Genomic DNA, 16819 nt, shown 5'->3' with positions numbered 1-16819 from the left:
AAGACCTGTTTTGACAGACACTAGTAAATCCATCTGACAGAGTTCGGTATGGATCCATACATAACCTCCATTTACTAATTAGGAAAATTACTTTGACCACACACTGCAGTTGGTCATTCAATTTACATTATCATTTAGTTTCTGTTTTTATCTTCACCAATTCGGGGCTAAAAGGCAATGTGCTTTACATAATATTTTTCAAGATAGCTGCAAGATAGCATTTCTAATTTGCATATGAGATTCTATATAAGATACAAATGCTAAAGGAGTGTTTCCAAAAGGAGTGTTTCTAAATGAATATTGACAAACATGGGCAGGAATGAAATCATACCAGAAGAACCGGCCAGGAGTTACATTCTCACTAACCAACTGCCATTTTCTTCCAAAATCCATTGTGCTGTACACCTGACAAAACATGAATTTGATCAAACATTGTTACATCAAGTCTGTATATTCAACCTTTACAATTTTGTTATGCAGAACAAGTGATGAAAGCGCAAAATACAAAACAGAATTACTATCTTTCAACTTTGGACTTCTTTCAACTTGAAAGACTTTGTTTTCCATTCAACATGGAAATAAAAGTCCTGCTGCTTAGCCTACCTTGTTGTCAGGACTGCTAGCCAGCAGCCAGTTTTCCTGAGTTGGATGAAACAGCAGACCGTCCATGTAGAAGTTAATGGGATACTTCTCGAAGCTGGCACCTTCATCTGAGCTGATGAGTACACTTTGCTCCAGCTCTGGGTCGCTAAGCATCATTATCTAAAGTACAAAAGGAAGAGAAACAGAGTATAGATTATAGTGCTCAACGGAGGATATGATTGCATGATGTCATTGTGCAGCATTAGGAATAAACAGCAGCATTAAAGCAGTTTTGATTAAAGTAAAAACGACACGATGTACCAACATCCTTTTCAATAATAAACTGATCAACAGAACATCACAGCTTGTTGTAAACTATCTTAGTGGTTTTTAGTATGGTAGTTTTAGTGAGGTAGTTAGTCATTGTGGGGTTGTAGTGAGTGTGGGGTAGTTATAGTGGGGTAGTTATAGTAGGGTAGTGTGGGGGTATAGTAGAATAGTGTGAGTGTGGGGTAGTTAGTAAGGTGAGGTAGCAGAAATCTGTATAAACTGGTGTCTGGGTAGGATTATCGATTGGCACTAGGAACTAACCTGGGTGTTCTGTGTTCTTCAATGTGAATATACCAAGAATGACAATGTTGAAATATACCAAGAATGATGCTGATACTAAATGTTGAAATGTTCTTTGGAGTCCTTGTCCTTGTCCATAAACGTCAGTCTTTACTCAACAATAGTCCATAAACTTTACTTTAACATGGTCCTACAAGCCACCATCAGTTGAGTATTTCTGGTTTAGCCAACGCTACTGAGACAACAAAGGAGTTTATTAAAGCAGCGAGAGAGACCCAGGCGAAGGAACAGCTGAATAAACATGTAGCTTTTTGGTTTCCACTGGAGTGTGATACAAACCTTTCTCTTGTTGGTTGGGCAGACGTATAGGCAAGCCAAGGTTGACCCAACCTTTTTATTCAGTTTTATATAAGTGCTCCCATAGTCCACTGATCTGTGAACAGTAAAGAAGACCATGTAAGGAATGCAGTATGAGTTGTTCTCCATTGATATGGCTGGAGTAAGTCTAATACTTAGATTTCTTTTTAAGTGCAGAGCCTGTGGTTTAACAGAAACGTGCCCGGCTCCTGCTCTTACCACATACAGTGCATTCAGAAAGTATTCACACCCCTTGACTTTTTCCACATTATGTTACGTTACAGTCTTATTCTAAAATGTATTAAATTATTTTTTCCCTCATCAATCTACATACAATGACCAAGCTACACACAATGACCAATCGTTTTATTTTTACAAAAACTGAAATAGTACATTTACATAAGTATTCAGACTCTTTCTCAGTACTTTGTAGAGGCACCTTCATCAGCGATTACAGCCTCGAGTCTTGTGGGGACGATGCTACAAGCTTGGCGGACCTGTATTTGGGGAGTTTCTCCCATTCTTCTCTGCAGATTCTCTCAAGCTCTGTCATGTTGGATGGGGAGCATCGTTGCACAGCTATTTTCAGGTCTCTCCAGAGACGTTAGATCGGGTTCAAGTCCGGGCTCTGGCTGGGCCACTCAAGGACATTCAGAGACTTGTCCCGAAGCCACTCCTGTGTTGTCTTGGCTGTGTGCTTAGGGTCGTTGTCCTGTTGGAAGGTGAACCTTCACCCCAGTCTGAGGTCCTGAGCAGGTTTTCATCAAGGATCTCTCTCTACTTTTCTGCTTTCATTTCCCCTCGATCCTGACTAGTCTCACAGTCCCTGCCGCTGAAAAACATCCCCACAGCATGACGCTGCCACCACCATGCTTCACTGTAGGAATGGTGCCAGGTTTCCTCCAGACGTGATGCTTGACATTCAGGCCAAAGAGTAAAATTTTGCTTCCATCAGACCAGAGAAGTTTATCATCGTCTGAGAGTCTTTAGTTGCCTTTTGGCAAACACCAAGTGGGCAGTCATGTGCCTTTTACTGAGGAGTGGCTTCTGTCTGGCCACTCTACCATATAGGCCTGATTGGTAGAATGCTGCAGAGATGGTTGTACTTCTGGAAGGTTCTCCCATCTTCACAGAGGAACTCTGGACCTCAGTCAGAGTGACCATCGGGTTCTTGGTCACCTCTCTGACCAAGGCCCTTCTCCCCCAAATGCTCAGTTTGGCCGGGTAGTCAGCTCTAGGAAGAGCCTTGGTGGTTCCAAACTTCTTCCTTGTAAGAATGATGAAGGCCATTGTTTTCTAGAGGACCTTCAATGTTGCAGATGTTTTTTGGTACCCTTCCCCAGATCTCTGCCTCGACACAATCCTGTCTCGGAGCTCTACGGACAATTCCTTCGACCTCATGGCTTGGTTTTTGCTCTGACATGCACTGTCAACTGAAGGGCCTTATATAGACAGGTGTGTGCCATTCTGAATCATGTCCAATTAATTACACTTACCACAGGTGGACTCTAATCAAGTTGTAGAAACATCTCAAGGATGATCAATAGAAACAGGATGCACTTTGAGCTCAATTTCAAGTCTCATAGCAAAGGGTCTGAATACTTATGTAAATAAGGTATTTCTGTTTTTGTTTTTATACATTTGCAAATATTTCTACAAACCTATTTTTTCTTTGTTATTATGAGGTATTGTGTGTATATTTATGAGGATTTTTAAAAATGTAATCTATTTTAGAATTAGGCTGTAATGTAAAAAAATGTGGAAAAAGTCAAGGATCTGAATACTTTCCGAATCTACTGTACTTAACCCCATCGAAGACAGAGTTCAATCCCTGCGTTTTCCCTTCTGACTCTCTCTCCAACATACCTCTCCCCCTCTGTTACATTGCTGTCTAAATCAGGGATGGGCAACTTTGATGGGGGCCACAAAAAAAGCAGGTCAGCATACCCACATCCATATCCACACATGTAGACATTTTAACGGCCGTCTTCTTGACAGCAGAGAGAAAAACATTTTAGATTTGATTTCCTGCAATTTTACACATTTTGCCATGGGGAGGAGAGACGATTTTGCAATTTTATAACACATTTCATGCAATTCTACTCATTTTGCCATGGTTTCTATCCACAGTTTTATGCGAATAAAAGTAATAGCATACGAAAAAAAATCACAACAACTGTGATGAAAACGTGAAGTTTCGGTACAATTTTATAAAAGCCGTCTGATAGGCCTCAGGAGTATCGCAGCGGTCACTACAGATTCTGGTTTGATCCCAGGCTTGTCACAGCCGGCAGCGACCGGGGGACCCATGAGGCGGCGCACAATTGGCCAAGCGTCTTCCGGGTTAGAGGAAGGTCCATATGGGAGTTGCAGTGATGGGACAATACGCCTTTATGCGCAAATATTGATAATAACCATCATATCAAAGTAAACTTGGAGTCATGCGAGGATATGGTGTGTGGTCCTCCCACTACGACTTGGGAAACAATGTGGTTTATTAGGCTGAAGAACATTTTTATTATGGTGAACTTCACAGGGTGGTGAAAGTGCACAGTGATCTTGATGCTCCTTTCCAATACATATTAAAGGTGTTATTCTGGTGACAGGATTATCGATGCTTGACTGCTGCTGACAAAAATATATATTCCATATACTGTATATTATTATCCATAATAATCCCATAATGTAGAGTAGCCTAGCCTCTCTTTACTATATCTGCCAGCTGTTGAGCGCACATTCCCAGACCAGAGAAGGCACATTTGCTATTTAACGCAGTTAAAACAGTTTTTGTGACAAAGCTATTGGTAAATGTTGAAAATGCGATGGAAACACATTGAACTTTACATTTGTATTCGGTACATGAAAACGTACATGTAAAAGTACATTTTGTGTGCATTAGTCATCACGTAGTCATTTTTATCTGCAACAAGTCAGTTTGGTGGAAACACACCACTGGTGGGGAAATTTGCATATTTTCTTCATGCACATTTTCGAATATTCGCATGAAAATCTGTTGCCAATTGGATGTGACTAGCTAGTGACTGAAATAACAAGAGAGCAACTGCTGATGCACAACCACATTTCTAAATTGCGCCTTGTGTGCCAAAAAAAAAGCTGTAAGGACAGTCTCTTTACATTTGATTACATTACATTCTTTCATATAATGAAGTACCTTTCAGAATTCAGTTAAACTCGGTTGTGCTTCAACTTGGTGAATGAAGTGTATTTTGTCTGGTAATTTATTTAATTGAATGAGTGTACGATTGACCTAAATCCCTGAAGCGCTTTATGAGATAACATATTTAAGCGTCTATGTCCACACAGTAGGCTATGCTGAATTGCCCCCCAGAAACAAACAAATGAAAGACATTAAAAGACATTTGCTTCTCTGAACGTTCTCTGTCCCTTATCTACAACTCCCAGTGTTGTTCTATAACAAGGGTAAATATGTCTCCCTCCCTCCCTCTCTATTCTACATAGCTCTATTACCACTCACCAAACACACAACCCACTCGTCTCTCTCAGTTCTACCTGAGCGCCTCCAAATGTAATTTCATTGCATAATTGGATAGAAACCAAGGGTCTGCTATCGCTGCTTTTGCATTAAGCTGGATCATTCCATTGGCTGTTGAGATCATTTGCAAAGGTTTCCTCCTCAACTCTTTTGTATTTGTGTCTTAGAGCTCTTCATTGCGGTTGACAAATATCCTCAACTGTAGCTGGAAAGACGGCATTGCATATGAAGCTATTACAGTGGGAAGTTCCTTCACTAAGGGAAGCAGTCATTACTTTAAAACATGTACTGCAGGAGATGCTTGTTAAGATACCTTTCGCGAGGCCCCAATTGATCTTCCCATTGCCATCCAGAGTGCCCAGGGGCTATATCCATAAATCCTTTATCGTATTATTACAGATATCATTTACTCTGTTTCTTTTCATAACATTCAAATGCTTTCCTTTTTTAATATCATACTAAGAGCCTTGCCGCATCCCCCGAGGTACAGTCTAATTTACTGGCGGTGCTATTGTTAACCAGACACCTTGATGATGGAAGACCTGTACACAATATGGGCCTTCAAAACGTGTCAAGTCGGGTGTAAATCTTACCGGTGCCTCTAGTGAAACAGAAATTAATTTGAGTCTCTCTGCTTGGTGAACTGATGGTCTTTTTGTCAGGTGTATTTTCAAAATGAAATGAGTTTCCTGTGGGCTTAGGAAAAGGTGAGAGGAAGAAATACAAGAGACCGTATCAGCCTACATATAATCCTTAATGAATTCCATTCTTATTTATGATGTGACAGCATACAGTAACTCAACATACGATATAGGGTGAATGGATTGGTAGGCCTGCAGTTATTGCATGTACTGTGTGCTGTGTGTATTGGCTCTGCAACAAATGGTTAGGGGCATTATTCAATCAAAACCAACATCAGGGAATTTCCTGGATGAGGAAAATCAACATTGACCAATAGCAAGGTAGTTAAGATAAGGCAGGTAGCCTAGTGGTTAGAGAGTTGATTTGAATCCCGGATCCGATGGGAAAAATCTGAGGGGAAGTGAGCTAGCAGCCGGAGGGTTGCTGGTATCTAATCCTTGATGCCGTTGTGCCCTTGAAGAAGGCACTTAACCCCCCACAACAGCTCTCCGGGCGCCCAACAGTGGTGTAGTGGACGGTAAACACAGAACACAGTTCACCCACTTTCCCCCCCAATAGTTTACCCACCTTTTGAGGAAAAATGTATTGAAAGAATAGGAAGAGTTACTTTTTTCACCTGGACTGACGATCATAGTTTATCCAGCTATTTTATTACCGCTGCTTCACTGGCGCCCAGGGTGGCAGCCTCCTGCCCCACGCACCTCTCCAAAACTTGTACAATGTATTCGGAAAGTATTCAGGCCGCTTGACTTTTTCCACATTTTGTTAGGTAACCGCCTTATTCTAAAATGTATTAAATTAAATGTTTTCTTCATTCTTCATACACACAGTACCCCATAATGAAAAAGCAAAATCAGGTTTTTAGAAATGTATTCTGTACCACCCACGTCGGAGTGATGGAAGCAGGGAGAACAGGCCATGACTTGGGAGGTCCCTGATGATCTTCTTGGCCTTCCTGCAATACCTGATGTTGTAGGTGTCCTGGAGGGCAGGCAGTGTGCACCCAAAGGTGCGTTCGGCTGAGCGTACCACCCTCTGTAGTGCCTTATGGTCTGCGACGGTGGAGATGCCGTACCGTGCTGTGATACAGCCCGACAGTATGCTCTCGATGGTGCCCCTGTAAATCACTGTGAGGGCTCTCGGGTACAGAACACATTTCTTTAGCCTCCAGAGGATAAAGCATCGCTGTCGTGCCTTCTTCACCATGGTGTCCGTGTGGTTTGAACATTTCAGCTCCTCGAAGATGTGTATGCTGAGGAACTTGAAGTTTTTGACCTCCTCCGTGGCGGCCTCGTGGATGAGGATGGGGACGTGCCCAGCCTGATTACTCCTGAAGTCCATAAACAGCTCCTTTGTTTGGCTGATTTTGAGAGAGAGGTTGTTTACCTGGCACCACACCATCAGAGTGCCTACCTCCTCCCTGTAGACCACCTTATTGTTGTTAGTAATCAGGCCTACTACTGTCGTTAGAGTGATGGAGTTGGAACTGTGTGAGACCACGCCGAGAGCCTTGCAAGGGTTAACACATTTGAATTACTTACATATGTCTTCCATGGAAACCATAAGCACGTAGTCCTCGTTGTTCGCAGGGACTCTCCTCGGCAGCTCAGAATATTCTTGTTCAAAGCGTGAGAAAAAGGTATTTAGCTTGTCTGGTAGGGCGGTGTTGGTGTCTGCGACGTGCCTGGCTTTCTTTTTGTAATCAGTGATTGTTAGAAGCCCCTGCCACATACGCCTCGCATCCAACCAGCTGAATTGCTCCTCCACTTTGACCCTATACTTGTTTCTCGCCATCTTGATAGATCTGCGTAGGTCGTATTTGTACTGTTTAATCATACAAATGTCCACTTTCACCTTGCCATGTTCATAAGCAGCATCTCTCTCCTTCAGTTTCCCGACTGCCATCAATCCACAGTTTTTGATTCGAATACATTTTGAAAGACAGCATCGGTATCACATCGTCTATTCATTTTTTATGAATCCAGTGACTGAGTTGGTGTATTCATTGATGTTATCCCCAGAGGCAACCCGGAACATATTTCAATCCACGTAATCAATGCAGTCTTGGAGCATGGATTCTGATTGGTCAGACCAGTATTGTACAGACCTGAACACCGGAAAATCCCTCTTGAGTCTTTGTTTGAAGAAGAAAAATGGAGTCATGGTCAGATTTGCTGAAAGGAGGATGGGAGATTATACCCATGTCAAAAAGCCATGTAGCAGTGGACCAGCATAGAATCTCTGCTAGTTGGACAGTAACAGCACGGTTCTTAAATGACTTTTGTTAAAGTCCCCCACAATAATGAACGCTGCCTCCGTGTACCCGGTCTCCAGTTTGTTCAGGGTCCAATGAAGATCTTTGAGAGCATTTTTGTTGTAGTCTTGTGGCGGGATGTACACATTTGATGACCAAGTATTCCATGTCGGGAGAGCAGAAGCTCTCAAGTTCCTGCACGTTTTCCCCGTCGCACCACTTGTTATTGGTCATAAAGCAGAGCCCTCCGACTCTGTTCTTGCCAGAGTGTCCTCTTCCTATCCGCTCAAAGAACTGTAAATCCAGCTGGTTGTTATATAATTAATTTGGATGTTGGAGGAAAGACAGCTCTTTGAAAAACAGAGTATGTTGAAGAATCTGAGGTTGACGTGGAAGGAGATCCTCGCACTGAGTTCGTCAAGTTTATTTCCCAATGATGAAACATTGGTGAGTAGTATGCTCAGTAATGAAGGACGAGTCGCCCAGTGTCTCAATCTCACTAAGCCCCCCACCTCCCCCCGTCTCCCTCTCTTACAGTGTCTTCGTTTCCTATTCTCCGGTAGGACTCCCAGGCAACCCGGGGGCTCACAGGATAACCATTGTTCCACTGTCTCCGGGAATTCGGGAAGGTCGGGTAGACGGTGAGTACCGAGCTGTGTGCTAGTCGTTTGAACAGACAGCTTGGTACTTTCAACATGTCAATACTTCTCTCAAAGACAAGTAGTGATGCAGTCAATCTCTCCTCTACTTTGAGCCAGGAGAGATTGGCATGCATGTCATTGATGTTAGCTCTCTGTGTACATTTAAGGGCTATCTGTGCAGCTCTGTTATGGGCCAAATGTAATGTGCCTATGCTCTTCTTTGTGTCACTTGACCATATGACTGGGCAGTAGTCCAGGTGTGACAAAACTAGGGCCTGTAGGACTTGTTTTGTTGATAGCAATATCAAGAAACAGGGCAACACTTTATTACAGACAGACCACTACCCATCTTAGCTACCATTGCATCAATATGTTTTGACCATGAGAGTTTACAATCCAGGGTTATTCCAAGAAGTTTGTAGCCTTATCACATGTAAAATATATACAATTTATAAAATAATACATTGAAATGAAATTATTTTTTAAAATATAATGATAAAGCTGTAAAACATTATGCTAAATATAAACCATCAACTTAGTGAATAACATTGATGTTTATTATGAGGGTTTCAGCAAACAATATCCTTTATTTATATTTTTTACACACTTTAATTTATTTTACTATGTCAGTAAGTCTTTTTTGTAAATGTTTCGGCTCCAAACTGGTGGCAGGTCTGGAAAAAGTAAATAGTTGGAAGAGATGCAGTTAATTGAAAATAATGCCATTGATAATTACATGCTTTTTTAATTAATTGCACTACTTTATCTTGAACCAAAAAGTATGGACAATATGGACAAAGATCTAAAAAAATGTAATATTATATGTGAATACATAAATGACAAAATTTACCCTAGATTACCTGTTAATTACCAAAATTACAGACGATTCCGGTAACTTTGGTACATTACCAGTAACTTTGCAACCCTATTGTTTTAGAACAGAGCCCTACAGTAGGTTCAGCACATATGAATTACAACATGTTCATGAAGTCTTACCTCCACAGAGAACTCTCAGTGAAAGCACCCAAGTTAAAGTCATACTGCTTCGTCAAGGTCAGGATCACCTAAAAATAACAACAAAAGCACTTTAATTATATGCAATTGCAGGCACATCTACTGTACGTCTGCAATCAAATTCATACTTACAACATTTATTACCTGTGTCTAACAGCATGGAATATGCACTATGATTGCTACATTACCATAAAATATAATCTTCGTAAGACAGCACAATGACAAATGATCCACAAGTTGTCTAGATCTGCCAGTCTGTTGGATGCAATGATCTGAACAGCCATGCAAGCTGTCAAGTCTTGTGACAGTCCCTCAGCGGATTCAGAAAATTGTTCAGTGAACAACAAAATGAAGTACAGCCAGTCCTCCCACCTTTCTTTCTCTCATTCGCTCAATCTCTAACTCCCCTCTCTTTCTCCTTCTCTCTCTATCCTTCAAATATATAAAATCAGATAACTTTTCATAGTGCAGACTGCAACATAAAAATGTGAACAGTCCGTATTCAACCAATAATGTGTTGATTTAGGTTTTCTAGTTCTACAAGCATTCAATTGCTGTAGTACCAGTTATGGTTGTACTCTACAAGTACATTATTTTGCTCTTATGTTGTGTTGTCTTCACAGTGTATGGGCACACAAAGTGTTTGTGGGAAGGGAAATATGGGCCATAAATGTCTACACATTCACAGAGGGCAGTGTGAAATGGTGTTCAAATGCATTATTGTCACTCCAATGGCATTATACATTTATTTTGGGAATGCTTAAGGTGCATGACAGATAGAGGGGTCAGACAGGGGAGAGGAGAAGGACTATACAACGGCAATTACTAAAATCATACAAATGCGTGTTTTCTACTAGAAATGCGGTGTTTGAATTCAAAATGATATTGTTTTTAGTACTTCACAGTATCTGAAATTATGTTTTCTTGAAAGAAGAATTCATTCCGGCCATTTTACAAAAATATATTTAAATAAATCATATTAGTAGTCATGCCAAAATGACTGAAGAATTACAGAAAATGATGCCTTCCTTGTCTCTTGCCTATGACTTTCCGGTCCCTCCCACTTGAATTGTAGTTTCACAGTTGAGCAATTAACTAAAAACAAATTCCATGAACATTTGGTTTAATGTTGAATAAAACTCTTCATTTACCAGAGATTGAGTTTCCATTTTTTATTGAAGGAGAAATGTACAGATTATTTAACGACTTTCTGAGCATTTAAGTAGCTAACTCTTAGCTTTACTGCATGTGAGGGAAAGGGAACCACACAGAGGAGTTGCATGTGATGTGACTTCACCAAAGCACATCATTGGCTCCTCTAAGGACCCCCCTTCTGTAAAAAGTCATGGTGGTTTGTATTTTTCCATTTAGAAAAGCATGGATGTCTCAACATTTTCTGATAAAGTTATATTCTATATATCTAAATATAAAGGTATATTATATTTAATAAATATATATTTATGTTTAATAGAGGTATATTATATAACTCAAAATAAATATTTATATTGTAGTACCAGTAAAAAGTTTGGACACACCTACTCATTCCAGCGTTTTTCTTTATTTGTACTAATAACACACATGGAATGATGTACTGCAGTTAACCCACTGTTCGTAGGCCGTCATTGAAAATAAGATTTTGTTCTTAACTGACTTGCCTAGTTAAATAAATAAAACATTAAGTAACCAAAAATGTGGTAAACAAATCTAAATATATTCTGTATTGGAGATTCTTCAAATGAGCCACCCTTTGCCTTGTTTACAGCTTTGCACACTCTTGGCATTCTCTCAACCAGCTTCATGAGGTAGTCACCCGGAATTTATTTCAATTAACAGGTGTGCCTTGTTAAAAGTTCATTTGTGGAATTTCATTCCTTCTTAATGCATTTGAGCCAATCAGTTGTGTTGTGACAAATTAGTGGTGGTATACAGAAGATAGCCCTATCTGACAAAAGACAAAGTCCATATTATGGCAAGAACAGCTCAAATAAGCAAAGAGAAACGAAAGTCCATAATTATTTTAAGACATGAAGATGAGTCAATGCAGAAAATTTCAAGAACTTTGAAAGTTTCTTCAAGTACAGTCGCAAAACCAATCAAGCACTATGATGAAACTGGCTCTCATGAGGACCGCCACAGGAAAGGAAGACCCAGAGTTACCTCTGCTGCAGAGGATAACTTCATTAGAGTTAACTGCACCTCAGATTGCAGCCCAAATAAATGCTTCACAGTGTTCAAGTAACAGATACATCTCAACATCAACTGTTCAGAGGAGACTGTGTGAATCAGGCCTTCATGGTCGAATTGCTGCAAAGAAACCACTACTAAAAGACACCAATAAGAAGAAGAAACTTGCTTGGGCCAAGAAACAGAAGCAATTGACATTAGACGTAAGATGACTTTGGAAGAAATGGCAGCAGTTTTACGGGCGCCCAACCTTGTTGAGCTATTATGTGGGTTTTTTTCTCGTTATTTGTAACTTGTTTTGTAAATAATGTTTCTGCAACCGTATCTTACAGCAGAAAAGAGCTTCTGGATATCAGGACAGCGATCACTCACCTCGGATTAGACAAAGATTTTTTCAACAACAAGCAAGACTCACATGATATTTTCCAAACACCCGGCAGGGCCAACATCCCAGTTATTCGCAAGAGGAAGCGACGCAGATACAGAGGACGAAGTGCCGGATGCCTCGTCAGGACCCGCAGAAGGCGAGTAGGAAAGCTGCCGTTACCGTCAATATTACTCACCAACGTGCTATCATTGGACAATAAGTTAGACGAGGTACGATCACGAATATCCTACCAACAGGACATCAAAAACTGTAATATCCTATGCTTCACGGAATAGTGGCTGAATGATGACATGAATATTCAGCTAGCGGGAAATATGCTGCACCGGCAGGATAGAAAGGCACACTCCGGTAAGACAGGGGACGGGGTCTGTGCATATTTGTAAACAACAGCTGGTGCACGAAATCTTAGGAAATCTCTAGATTTTGCTTGCCTGAAGTAGAGTATATTATGATATATTGCAGGCCACACTACTTGCCTAGAGAGTTCTCAGCTATATTTGTCGTGGCTGTTGATTTACCACCAGAAACAGATGCTGGCACTAAGACCGCACTCAGTCAGCTGTATAAGGTAAAAAGCAAACAGGAAACCACTCACCCAGAGGCGGCGCTCCTAGTGGACTTTAATGCAGGGAAACTTAAATCAGTTCTACCAAATCTCTATCAACATGTAAAATGTGCAACCAGGGGGAAAACAATTCTAGATCACCTGTACTCCACACACAGAGACGCGTACAAAGCTCTCCCTCGCCCTCCATTTGGTAAATCCGACCACAACTCCATCCTCCTGATTCCTGCTTACAAGCAAAATTAAAGCTGCTTCCTCACCAGTGACTCAGTCTATAAAAAAGTGGCCAGATGAAACAGATGCTAAACTACAGGACTGTTTTGCTATCACAGACTGGAACATGTTCCGGGATTCTTCCGATGACATTGAGGAGTACACCACATCAGTCAGTGGCTTTATCAATAAGTGCATCGAGGACGTCGTCCACCCAGTGACTGTACGTACATACCCCAACCAGAAGCCATGGATTACAGGCAACACTGAGTTAAAGGGTAGAGGGTAGAGCTGCCGCTTTCAAGGTGCGGGACTCTAACCTGGAAGCTTACAAGAAATCCCGCTATGGCCTGCGATGAATCATCAAACAGGCAAAGCGTCAATACAGGGCTAAGATTGAATCATACTACACCGGCTCTGACGCTCGACGGATGTGGCAGGGCTTGCAAACTATTACAGACAACAAAGGGAAGCACAGCTACGAGCAGCCCAGTGACACGAGCCTACCAGACGAGCTAAATCACTTCTATGCTCGCTTCGAGGCAAGCAACACTGAGGCATGCATGAGAGCATCAGCTGTTCCGGACAACTGTGTGTTCACGCTCCCCGTAGCCAACATGAGTAAGACCTTTAATCAGGTCAACATACACAAGGCTGCGGGGCCAGACGGATTTCCAGGATGTGTTCTCCGGACATGTGCTGACCAACTGGCAGATGTCTTCACTGACATTTTCAACATGTCTCTGATTGAGTCTGTAATACCAACATGTTTCAAGCACACCACCATAGTCCCTGTGCCCAAGGACACAAAGGCAACCTGCCTAAATAACTACAGACCCATAGCACTCACGTCCATAGCCATGAAGTGCTTTGAAAGGCTGGTAATGGCTCACATCAACACCATTATCCCAGAAACCCTAGACCCACTCCAATTTGCATACCGCCCAAACAGATCCACAGATTATGCAATCTCTATTGCACTCCACACTGCCCTTAACCACCTGGACAAAAGGAACACCTATGTGAGAATGCTATTCATTGACTACAGCTCAGCGTTCAACATCAAAGTACCCTCAAAGCTTATCACTAAGCTAAGGAACCTGGGACTAAACACCTTCCTCTGCAACTGGATCCTGGACTTCCTGACGGGCCGCCCCCAGGTGGTGAGGGTAGGTAGCAACACATCTACCATGCTGATCCTCAACACTGGAGCTCCCCAGCAGTGCGTGCTCAGTCCCCTCCTGTACTCCCTGTTCACCCACGACTGCATGGCCAGGCACGACTCCAACACTATCATTAATTTTGCAGACGACAAAACAGTGTTAGGCCTGATCACCGACAACGACGAGACAGCCTATAGGGAGGAAGTCAGAGACCTGGCCAGGTGGTGCCAGAATAACAACCTATCCCTCAACGTAACAAGACTAAGGCGATTATTGTGGACTACAGGAAAAGGAGCATGCTCCCATTCTCATCGACGGGGCTGTAGTGGAGCCGGTTGAGAGCCTCAAGTTCCTTGGTGTCCACATCAACACAATGCAAATACCCCAACCAACCAGTGCTCCCGCACATTGGCTAACCGGGCTATCTGCATTGTGTCCCACCACCCGCCAACCCCTCTTTCTACGCTACTGCTACTCTCTGTTCATCATATATTCATAGTCACTTTAACCATACCTACATGTACATACTACCTGAATAAGCCTGACCAACCGGTGCCTGTATATAGATAGCCTTGCTACTGTTATTTTCAAATGTTTTTTACTGTTGTTTTATTTCTTTACTTACCTACCTACCTACACACACACACACACACACACACACACACACACACACACACACACACACACACACACACACACACACACACACACACACACACACACACACACACACACTATTGGTTAGAGCCTGTAAGTAAGCATTTCACTGTAAGGTCTACACCTGTTGTATTCAGCGCGTGTGACAAATACACTTTGATTTGACTTGATTTAGACCGGTGGAAATCTGTCCTTTGGTCTGATGAGTCCAAATTTGAGATTTTGGGTTCCAGCCGCTGCCACACTTAACCAGCATGGCTACCACAGCATTCTGCAGCGATACGTCATCCCATCTGGTTTGTGCTTAGTGGTACTATCATTTGTTTTTCAACAGGATAATGACCCAACACACCTCCAGGCTGTGTTAGGACTATTTGACCAAGAAGGAGAGTGATGGAGTGCTGCATCAGATGACCTGGCCTCCACAATCACCTGACCTCAACCCAATTGAGATGGTTTGGGATGAGATGCACTGCAGAGGGAAGGAAAAGCAGCCAACAGGTGCTCAGCATATGTGGGAACCCCTTCAAGACTGTGTGCAGGGTCAAATAGGCCAACGGCCAATGGTGTAAAGTACTTAAGTAAATGTTGTGGGTGTTTCAGGGGAAGGGGGTATATCTGACCTCCATCATGTAGGACGTGACTAAGGTTAATCAAATCTCTCCATTTCTGCCCATTTTTTTGCTCGTTTTTGCAGGCCTTCTCATACAGCTGCAACTGTATATGCATTCGTAAATCAAGACCTTTCTTGAGTTGGGCTCTGGGATGGTGCAACTGTTAAGAATCTGAGTCTATGGTTGTGGTGGGGGAAAGGGGTTTAGTGTGTATGAGTGTGTGGGTGTGTGTGTATCCCACAACTGTTGCGAGGGAGTAAAAGATGTTAGGGACAATATACGACTATAATGTTCCTTGCCATAATGTAAATTTGGTAATGGCGAGACTGGTGAGAGGTAAAATCTTTTGCATAAATTGCCCATATTACTACAAATATGAATAGCTAATTATGGAAAATAAGATAAACAGGATTAAAAAAATATACATATACTGTATACAGTACACACATATATTTTTTAATGACTATATGTAATACAAATCAAGGTGAGGGCGATGGGAAATGCATTTGGCGGTTGATCTGCTTCTGTTCTGTGGGTAGCACTGTGTGCTCTTTTCAAAGAGTCCTGGTCTATCCGGGGCTATGGGATCCGGGGTGGTCTGCCGGCATTGGGATGACAACCCAACTCGGGATGAGGAGGGCTTTTAGCGGGTGGAATAGTGGGAACCAATTGGAGGTTTACTTAGTAGCAATGTAAATATCATGGTACAGCTATATAGACACTCAATCATCATGTTACTTTTTAATGGTATGTTTACAAACATATTTTGATAAATAGAATGGAAAGTTGTGTCTCATTATGGTAAGTGGTGACACAAGTATAGCCAGTTAGAATTGTAAATGCTTAGCAGATAATAAGAAAAGACAATAAGTATTTACCTGGCAAAAAGAGAAGGAATATAATATTTACTGTTTACAGGAAACTCATTCAACAATTTTAGATGAAGTTTTGTGGAAAAAGGACTGGGGGGGGGGGGGGGGGGGGGGTGATACTAATTAACAGTAATTTTGATTCAAATGTTTAAATTGTCTACACAGATCATCAAGGTAGATGGATTATTTTTAATATGTAATTGGACAATAAACAGATATGGCTTATTAACCTATACGGTCCAAATAATGATGATCAAAGCTTCTTTGAAAATATATAAGAATTTATCAACTCTACACTATGGTGGGGATGTTAATACCTCTATGGACCTTAAAGGAAATCACACTGCAAACTATCACCCTCAGGCACTTAAGGAAATCAGGAATGTCATGGATATATTAGAATTAGTGGATATGTAGGCTTACATATCCTGACCTAGTGAGATCTACATGGCGGAGGCTTAATCAAGCTAGTCGTCTTGATTACCTTCTTATGTCATTCTCTCTGGCATCAAAAGTTAAAGTGTTGATAGGGGACAGAATGCGGTCGGATCATTACATAATTGGCATATATATTACTCTTACAGAATTT

General features: G+C 41.7%; 1 protein-coding gene across 3 annotated transcripts in view; it reads right to left on the bottom strand.

The window, feature by feature from the left end:
• LOC110529121 (VPS10 domain-containing receptor SorCS3) overlaps nucleotides 1-16819 on the bottom strand; it is a 55415-nt gene that overhangs the window by 21853 nt on the left and 16743 nt on the right. For all 3 annotated transcript variants that reach the window (XR_005052843.1, XM_021611265.2, XM_021611270.2), the window contains exons 2-5: nucleotides 9557-9624; nucleotides 1492-1585; nucleotides 604-762; nucleotides 332-405 (exon numbers count right to left, since the gene is read on the bottom strand). Coding sequence is in view for 2 of the 3 variants with exons in the window: in XM_021611265.2 (XP_021466940.2) it covers nucleotides 332-405; nucleotides 604-762; nucleotides 1492-1585; nucleotides 9557-9624 (395 nt within the window). In the remaining variant the exon portion in view is untranslated. The remainder of the gene's footprint in view (nucleotides 1-331; nucleotides 406-603; nucleotides 763-1491; nucleotides 1586-9556; nucleotides 9625-16819) is intronic.

The sequence above is a fragment of the Oncorhynchus mykiss genome, chromosome 1 (genome assembly GCF_013265735.2).
Source record: "Oncorhynchus mykiss isolate Arlee chromosome 1, USDA_OmykA_1.1, whole genome shotgun sequence".
NCBI classification, from domain to species: domain Eukaryota; kingdom Metazoa; phylum Chordata; class Actinopteri; order Salmoniformes; family Salmonidae; genus Oncorhynchus; species Oncorhynchus mykiss.
This window is presented reverse-complemented; position numbering and strand designations above follow the sequence as displayed.